Here is a 9,805-nt window from a genome sequence, read left to right as displayed (position 1 = left end):
TGTGTAATCAATATGATTGGGCTATGGAAAAATAAATTCCATAATGTCAATAAAGATAATTTATGTATAAAGAAAATCGCTTCTAAAACTTCAGCATCGTACCTTGCGTGACAGATTTTTTTTCAATAAGATTGTTCATTACTTTATGAGGTAATTATGATTCATTGTGCGATCCATTTGCACCATTACGTTTGATTTTAGCTCAAGATAACACCGCTGCTGTAGCGCTTTGTCACGGACTACATTATATTCAATCGCTTACACCAACGCGACCGACATGTTGACTAATGAAAACCATTATAAATTACTGATGCCTTCAAATGTTTCGGCTTTTGAGAATTTAGCAAAAAGCGCTGCAATAATAGCGCTTAACAATTTCGAATGGAGATTCACAACTTTTGTATTCTACAACATGACTATTTTGTACGGTATAGACTTCTTTGTGAAGAAATACAAGAAAACTTTAATCCTAAGCAATGGTCACTTTTATCCACGATATGCGGAAAACATTCATCAGTATATTCTCTTCGATACAAATCTATCAAATATCGAGCACATGTTGAAATGGATGAATAAACGTAGATTCGACAACACCGGAAAGTATATCATCACTTGTTTATCAAATCAAGATTGCGATGAAGCAAAGGCTGTGAAAATGTTGTGGAATTACAAAATAGTTAATGTTGTCTTACTCAAAACAGGAGAATCATCCAACGAGACAGACGTGTATAGCTATTTCAACACGAAGTATGACTGTAAGAGGATTCGGCCAACAAAATTAGAAAATTGGCATTCTTGCTTATTCGTTAATGACGAGAAATGTATAAAAATGTTTCCTTTGAAATTAAGAAACTTACAAACATGTCCAATAACTGTGTCAACTTTCAAACAGAAGCCTTATATGAAAATAACCAAAGGTGTTCCCTCAGGAGCCGATGGAGATTTGCTTCTTTTAATTGCAGAAAAGTTAAACGCTAGTCTCGTACTGATGACTCCACGTCGAGGCTTCGGATGGGGTAAGCTGGAAGAGGACGGGACTTGGACCGGATCCCTTGCGGATATTTACTATAACCTGGCAAACTTTTCTATGACGTCTGCTAGCATCACACTCAGTCGATTCTCACAGTTTCAAATGTCTATAGATTATAATACAGTGAGTGTGGTCTGGGTTACCCACCCCTCAGATTTAGAATCTCCGTCTTTAAAGTTAATGCGCCCTTTTAATTTCGAAGTAAGGATCGCTTTAGCACTGTCGTTTTTAATTATTGTCATACTAGCTATGTTCATAAAAAGTAAATGCAGTGAATGCGTGTTTCGAGCAACTAAGACGATACGACCTCGCCGCAGCCTTGTGTTCTATTCGTGGGAACTATGTATGGGTTTGCCGTCTACGAGGCTACCGAAAAACTCTGCATTCTTGTATGTTGTTCTCTTTTGGATTTGGTACTGCTTCTTAGTCAGAACTATTTACACGGTATTCCTTATAAAAGCTTTGAAGACTAATAAGTATCGTTTAGACCTACTGACAATAGAGGATGCTATAGCAGCTGACTACGAAATCGGCGGCGGTTCGGCGCTAAAAGATTACTATATCGATGAACCAACAATTTATAACCGCTGGATTAACTTAGAAAGCAATGAAATCTTTCCGATGATGTTTAACATTTCTAATGGTCAGAAGTTTGTGATAGGAGTAAACATGGAGACATTTAAATTGTTTCAAAGAAATCTGAGCATCGACCTGCATATGCTACCACAAAAGGTAATCAGCAGCCCAACTGTGATATTTTTTAACAAATTCTCACCGTTAGTAGCACCGATTAATACAATTTTAACGCAATTGATAGAAGCAGGATTTACTTCTAAATTGTACAAGAATTATACGAAATCGAGATATAGGAGTAGGTCGAGTGGGAAAAAGAAGGCAATCAATCTAGTGCATTATACCGGTTGTTACGCTATTCTCATCGGCGGCTGGATTATATCACTCGTATTTTTTATACTAGAACTGGTTGCTGGAAGGTCAAGGTTTACTTCATAAAATAAGTAATTAAATTTGCTGAAATTATTTTACTTTGTGTTGTATGCGAAGTAATCATGATAAAACAATTTGAATACTAAGTGATTGCATAGACAACATATTGCAATAGAAAATTAAACTGACAATATCAACTGTGAAGTATTAGCAATCACGACAATCGCTCATTAAGAAAAAAACATTTTTATTTTGTATGTAAATGTGAACGGCGAACATGTGTGGCATATCTACAAACTGTGCTCAGTTCTTTATGGATGCAGATCCACCTGTTATACTAAAACTTGGTGAAATGGCTTCAGAAATTGGCTACTACCACTTCGAATGGCGATTCGTTACACTTGTTATGTTCAATATACAGACCTTGATTGCAGTCGACGCATTTCTGAGCAAATACAATCAATCCGTTATTTTGAAGCGAGGCAAAAATTTACCATCTCGACGAACGCATATACCACAATACGTTTTGTTCGGAACACAGTCTTCTGAAATAACAGATATGCTGAAATGGCTAAGAGAATCGATGTACGATACATCTGGAAAATTTATTATTGTTTGTGCTGCGATTGATTACGAAGAATGTGAAGAAAAAGAAATTTTCCACACGTTATCTACTGAGCACATTCCTAATGTCGTAGTACTGAAAGCTCAGAACGATGATAGTCCACAAATATATTCATATCGTTTTATAGAACCCGAAAAATGTGTTAACGATAATCCGTTTGAAATAAATTATAACAACAGCGAAAACGGAATGTATTGGAAGTCACTGTTCAAAGAGCAACTAACAAATTTTTACCAGTGTCCATTAATTGTATCTACATTTGAGCAGCCTCCTTTTATGATATTAAACAATTCCACTGAAAACGCTAGCGGAATTGATGGCGACGTATTGACACTTTTAACGGAAATATTAAATGCTACTTTAGTAATAAAATTACCTACGGGAGGTGAAATATGGGGTGCATATGAAGATAACAACTGGACCGGTTCACTGGGAGATATTTACAATTTCGAAGCCCAAGCTTCGATGTGTTCTATTCCACTTACTTCAGATTTATATGGAAATTTTCAGATTTCTTTCACATACAATACGATGGATATTGTGTGGACCGCTAAATTACCTTTATTAAAGCCAGCCTGGGAAAAACTATTACATCCTCTAAAATTTTATTCTAGACTTATATTAATATTGATGTTTTTAATTATTGTTTTATTAAACTCGTTCACTAAGACACGATTCTGGAAAAATATTACGCAAGTAATTAATACTTCACCGTCTAATGTTAATTTACTATTTTATTCCTGGGTACTATTTTTAGGGTTGCCAATTTTAAGAATGCCATCGAAACGAAATTTTGTTGTCTTCGTTTACATTTGGATTTGGTTTAGTTTTATTATTAGATCTTGTTACCAAGCAGCACTTAAGGATTCACTGAAACATAAGTTATACGAGAAGAAATTTTCAAGTGTACAAGATGTTTTGCGTGATAAATATCCCTTCGGTGGTCTTGAATCTTTAAGAGAATATTATTCAGAAGACGATGATTTATTTAGCAATTGGATTCCTTTAAACTTCTCTAATACTTATGAGATGTTAGATGAACTGTCGACTGGAACTTCAAACTTCGTGCTGGCGTTCAATAAAGAAGTTATAATGGAATATTTAAAACAATATAACGGTTCACGAAAACTGCAAATCATACCAGAAAAGATCGTGAACAGTCCTTCCGTGATTTATTTTACAAAGTACTCTGCGCTAACTGGGCCAGTTAATAGAATTTTGAAGATACTTGTGGAATGCGGTTTTATACAGCGAGTGTACACGCGAAGCACATACTTACAAAATAAATATGATCAAACAAAGAATCAGTATGAACCTATGAATGTTAAGTATTTCGCAGGTACTATTGGTTTGTTGATTTTAGGCTGGGTCATATCTATCATATTCTTTATCGTTGAAGCTTACTGTGGACGACTTAATGGCAAATAAAAATGTTTCAATTGAATATAAAGGTAATACAAAATTAATCAAAACGTGTTTTATTTCTAATATTATAGAAAACAAAATTGTATACTGATACAATAAAAGTTAGTATAATATTGTTGACTTTTGATACAAACCGCTTCTGTTTAAAAATAATTGATCATTAAAGTCAGGATTCCAAATTAAAGAGGAAAATTATTTAATAATAAGATAACAATCAGTTTTAACAATTCGAATACGATAACATAAAGGAAAAGGGTTTAAAATATTTGATATTTTTATTAATGATTAAGGAAAATAAAAACGAATGCCTGCTGCTAGGCAGACCTGAAATTTTAAAACGGATATAAATAATAGAAGAGCTTTGCTACCAAATTGATTTTAACAATGCTGACACGGTGTACGGAGCTAAATCTAACCCAATTAGTTTTGCTGCAACTCTAATGGCAGACTAACTGGTCGCAGCAGTGAAACTGAGTTATTAGATTTTTCATGGGATACGAGTATTTAATTTTAACAACAGTGGCTAATTTTTTGACAATTAACCGTAATTCATTGTTTTTATTCAATATACCGTTATTCATACAATTTTCGCAACATTTACTTTAACTCTTACCAAATTTAAAGTTCATCTGATCCCGCAATTTTCAAAAGAATTCAAAGTTTCTTTTACTTGTTATATTGTAGTGATAACATTCTATACATACGACATTTATCGATATGGTGAATAGTTGATTACTAATATTAATTCCAAGGCGCTAAAAATATATTTTGTACATATTAATTCTTTATGACCTTTGTTTTTAAGGCGCATAGAAACAACAATTTTGTATCTTAATTTATAAAACATTTAAATTGAAATAGTTTCAGTTACAAGAATTTTCATATACTGTTTGGACCTGCGCATTTCCGCAGCCTTTATTTTTGTTTCATTGTATTCAAAGCCAGTTAGGATCGCGAATTCGACGCACAACACGTCTGAAAGTTCCGAGCTAAATATTCAAATTAATTGTTCGCGCGAAACTTTTTGGTGTAAAAAAAAACAGTATTAAAGTGAAATTGTTATTGATGTGAACATTTAAAATGTGTTCTATAAAATTAGTTTTAATTCCTGTGATCCTGTATATAGTTTTTGCAAAAGGTAAATATGAAATATTATGTATAGCGTAAATGTTTTTTTACTATTCCTCAGTGGCACGGTTTTTAATGAATTTTACTTAAGAGAATTACCGATAGGCAATTGTCCATGCTTGCCGATGTTTTTGTTTCAGACGTGCCCAGTATAACCACATCCCAGACAAATGTAACAGTCGTGGTGGGCCGTGACGCATATTTAACTTGCAACGTGGAAAATTTACAAAACTACATGGTATACATTGCATTATAATACCTTCATATTCCTATAGAGCATTCTAGTACGATTAGTAGGTTTATGACTGCTTTAAAATAAATTTAGATTCAAAAGTAAAATTATACCCATAACTACTTGCCCAGAGTTCCACCATCCCATTGGAGATTTTGACACGTCACTTCGCCACAGAGCGATCTCGTGACATCAAGGGTGAACGTGGACGCACTTTGTCCCTCCGATGAGCAATTATCGCTCTAACTTGTCCCGTTTGGGACCTTTTCGGATGAAATAAGGCGGGTCTGTTGACAAACTCGAATTCCTGAAAATACGGGTTCGTCAAACAACATTTAAATGAAAATATGATGTTAAGGAATTAAACTTCTGCTCGAGTTACAAAGAAATATAAAATAATTGTGACAATCCAATAAACTTTAGTAAATGACAAACAAAGTTGCTTTAGAAGACTTTGGTCTGCATATTTACCCTCTGGTCACCAGGTGGCGTGGTTGCGAGTTGATACACAGACTATACTAACAGTGGGTCAGTTGGTAGTTACAAAGAACCCCCGAGTAGGTGTATTAAGTGGCCCTCACTCCTGCACTTTGACACTAAAAGACGTACGACAAAGTGACGTTGGACGATACATGTGCCAGCTCAACACTGACCCTATGATAGTACAAGAACATCAGCTTCAAGTTTATGGTTTGTTCAATTTTAATAAATTTATTTGAAACTTTTATTTAAATTACTCTGCTACGATGTGTTAAGAAATATTCACTGTAGGAATTGAATTTTATTTTATTGTCAGTTCCACCGGAGATCGTGGATTCCAACAGCACGGGTGAGGTGATTGTGGCGGAGGGTGGCAGCGTAGCCCTCCACTGTACGGCATCAGGCAGCCCACAGCCCAATATTACTTGGAGAAGGGAGGACTCTAAACCTATATTCATTGCTGGTGAAAATGGTAACCAGTTGTAGATGTAATAATTTTCAATTACTGTAATTAAATATTTTAAGATATTTATTAGTACCTGTTCGCATCTTATTAGTATGTCGTATAATGTAGCTTTCTCATGGTGAAAAAATTTTGAAATCCAATAGTTTTGAGTATTCGTTACATACAAAAATACAAATTTTAACTCTTCCTAACATTAGGATTTATTAATATATAGCGCTTAAGATAATAAATAAATTATCAATACCGACGTAGCTTTGGTATTCAAGCCAAAATGTCAATAATGATTAAGGAATCTATTTTAGTAGGTACAATTATTCAAATACGAAATCATATTCACAATTTATGCGAAACTACTTCTATAACATTTATTACCGAAATTAATTTCCAGATGTCGGTTGAATTTACCAGTAAATTGTCATTCGTTTTACTTTGTGTAATGGCAGCTCAGTTCAGTAATTAGGTAAACATACCTCTTTACGGTTATGTCATTCGTAAAATATGTTGCAATAATTTTTACGTTATACAAATTATAAGTTAACTTTTATACCTCCTATGTCCCGATGGACTCTGAAGAAAGACGATTAGTAAGATAAAAAGTGCAAGTTACATTTTCAGTGTTGAAATGGGAAGGCGAGTGGCTGAACATTTCTGTGACTAGAAGAGACGTGAACTGCGTACTTCTCTGCATAGCCAGCAATGGAATACCACCCAGCGTCAGCAAGAGGATACTTTTAAACGTCTTGAGTAAGTTGTCATGTTTTTGAGACATTGTTTGTGTCATGTTCGATATGCTCGAAGTCTTAGGTATATAATTTTTTGTGTGGGTATCCACTATCGTAAACTTGTACAAAAACATTTTATAGTTCTTTTTGAAGTCGTAGACAAAATAAATAAAAATGTGTGTGTCGAATTTAAATTTTCTACTGTGTATAAAAATGTAGCACAATCGTAGCGATGCTACAATTTCGTAGCCCGCTACGGGGTATATCCGTTTACGTACGTCAACCTGTCAAAAATGTTTGTAACTTCAAACTTTGTTATTGGAAATTTTTGAGGAAGTGTTTAATTAATGTATGCTAAAGTTATGAAAATATTAACTTTAATACCTTATATGAAATGTTACTAATATTATAAATGCCAAAAGTTAAAATGGATGGGTTTTTGTCGTACATATCTCAAGATCGGCTTAATGGATCTCGTTAAAATTTGTCATAGATATAAAACATATTATGGAAGAACACATAGGCAACTAATTAAGTTTTTTCTAATCTCATGGGTCTCGGGCACAAGTACGAAGTCAATAAAACGGATATAAGATTTATGATGAACAGAAATAATCTGTCAGTATGTAAATCCATACAAAAGTATGTTTTCGCAGGCAGACCAAGAGTGAAGACGTTCCAGCAACAAGTCGGAGCTTACATCTACAACACTGGTACATTGAAGTGTCATATTGAAGCTTACCCTGCTCCAGAGATACACTGGAGAGATATGAACGGGAATAATCTAGTGAATGGTATTAACTACAATATTTGTCCTAGTTTTAAACTATTATAACCTATCGAAGAAAAGACAGAGAAGGATAGAAAATGCGACATCTCCCTTACATGGTTTGTTATGATTAGCTGTTGTTCGTAACTTCTTCTGCGTGAAATTACAAAATATAGCCCATGTATAATTACCTTTCTAACGATGTAAGAATTTTTACAATCGGCCCTATAGTTGTTGAGTTATTTCAATACATACGAAAATTTTTCCTCTTTATAATATTGATAAAATTATCTACATGAGAATTGATTTTCATCCAAATTTACGAATGTTCAAAATAACCAATTTATACAGGTTTAAAGTACGAAACAAAGACAATCTCACGTGGTAATGTACACGTAGCCAGTGTCACAATAAACAACGTGACAAGAGAGGATGCAGGAGTTTATCAATGCCTCGCAAAAAACTCGCTTGGGACTGAAAGTGGCAATATCACATTTTACAGTGAGTATTAAATATTATTATTTATTCATTATAATATAATTATCTACATTGTACATTAATATTCGATGTATGATTTAGTTTTTACCATAAAACTCACTGCGTTAAGTCCCTTTGCTTCTTATAACTTTATAACTTGTATTTTAAAGGTTAAATATAAAGATTAACTAGCTATTCCCGTGCGACTTCATCCGCATGAAATTATAAAAACTTTATTTATTGTTTACCTTTCAAATTCTCAATTGCAAATGTCAAAATATCAATTACCAGCAGCAGCTTATGGTCTCTTTCTCACGTTAGAGTTTTTATCCAAAATATTTACCCCCTAAGTTTAATGGCGTTAAAATATATAGTCTAAAGCGTGACACAAGTGTAGGGCTTTTTTTTTTAAATGAGAATTATTAAAAAAATGGTGTAATTGCTGACATCTTAGGCAACAAAGAAGTGTGTGTTTACGCTTTATATATTAGTATAGAAATAGATTTACTGAACTTTGACTTCTCGAATTATTTGTATACGTGTGTTGCGACTTTTTGTTAATACTTCTATCTCTTATTTACTTAATGTACTTTGTATATAAATATTTTTATAAACTTTCGTAGCGCTGGCCTTATCGACCGAAATCAGCACTTCAACGGTTCGAACTGTGACGTCATCGAACCCAGTTACCACCGCGACGAACTTTAGTTAGTACTCCACTTTATGAAATCGTTCAAATTTAATTTTAAGATTTATTTTTCAGTAAAACTGTGTGTTACTCGAAATATAAATTAGCTTTAGTATATATTTTAATGATATTTTTCTTATAAGTGAAAGACTTCTTTTTTTTCTTCAAGTCAACAGTTTACTTTTATTTCCTTTATTAATGAGTTTAAGTACCAATTACCATTCTTTCCTTTAGCTTTCTCAGAGTTTGCTGCGACTGAAATACATGAAGAACCCCTAACTTCTATTTTCCCTGTATTAGTCCAACATCATTTGCAGAAACCAGGTATGTACATAAATATAGATATTTTATGAATTATTTGATCCTTAATATCTGATTCCAAAGCCTGTGGACAAAAGGTCTTTCTAATCTACAGTATCATAAAACATTTAGAGGCTCCAAAAGTGAATTTTATAGATATTTTGCAAAGATTTTTGTAATATTTTTCAGGCAAAACAACTGTTTCGTGACTAGAAACGAATCCCGACGCTTCGGCAGCGATGTCTATACGACTGAAACATACTATGCTTATATACATAGTTTACTTAAGCATTATTCGTTAAAAAAACTCCACTAAGTTAAATATACGTACTTTTATTTAATTTGGTTTAGTTCTTTACTAATGAGTTTATTTTTATTATGTGAGACAATATTTATTTATTCCAACTTTTGTCAAATAGGAGAAAAAAATTGATGTGCGTAACCAAAATGGGGAAAAGTAGAAGAGTGATGAAAACTGCTATTGTATATATCTAACGTTTAATTAACTATGTAATGAT

At 33.4% G+C, this 9,805-nt stretch overlaps 3 protein-coding genes across 3 annotated transcripts; all 3 read left to right on the top strand.

Moving 5' to 3' along the window:
• The first annotated feature begins 15 nt into the window (after positions 1 to 15).
• LOC106103660 lies at positions 16 to 2,056 on the top strand. The gene has a single exon (XM_013283472.1). It carries the CDS (start codon positions 278 to 280, stop codon positions 2,039 to 2,041), a length of 1,764 nt encoding a protein of 587 aa, XP_013138926.1. The 5' UTR covers positions 16 to 277; the 3' UTR covers positions 2,042 to 2,056.
• A 186-nt stretch (positions 2,057 to 2,242) lies between these two features.
• LOC106103659 lies at positions 2,243 to 4,038 on the top strand. The gene has a single exon (XM_013283471.1). The coding sequence runs from the start codon at positions 2,253 to 2,255 to the stop codon at positions 4,026 to 4,028; it is 1,776 nt and encodes a 591-aa protein (XP_013138925.1). The 5' UTR covers positions 2,243 to 2,252; the 3' UTR covers positions 4,029 to 4,038.
• An 879-nt stretch (positions 4,039 to 4,917) lies between these two features.
• LOC106103582 (lachesin-like) lies at positions 4,918 to 9,777 on the top strand. Its single transcript, XM_013283364.1, has 10 exons — positions 4,918 to 5,163; positions 5,294 to 5,391; positions 5,871 to 6,075; positions 6,182 to 6,337; positions 6,947 to 7,075; positions 7,710 to 7,847; positions 8,174 to 8,323; positions 8,923 to 9,006; positions 9,222 to 9,311; positions 9,477 to 9,777. Exons 1-10 carry the CDS (start codon positions 5,106 to 5,108, stop codon positions 9,494 to 9,496), a joined length of 1,128 nt encoding a protein of 375 aa, XP_013138818.1. The 5' UTR covers positions 4,918 to 5,105; the 3' UTR covers positions 9,497 to 9,777.
• The last annotated feature ends 28 nt before the right edge of the window (positions 9,778 to 9,805 follow it).

Source organism: Papilio polytes, unplaced genomic scaffold, assembly GCF_000836215.1.
Source record: "Papilio polytes unplaced genomic scaffold, Ppol_1.0 DF823731.1, whole genome shotgun sequence".
NCBI lineage: Eukaryota > Metazoa > Arthropoda > Insecta > Lepidoptera > Papilionidae > Papilio > Papilio polytes.
This window is presented reverse-complemented; position numbering and strand designations above follow the sequence as displayed.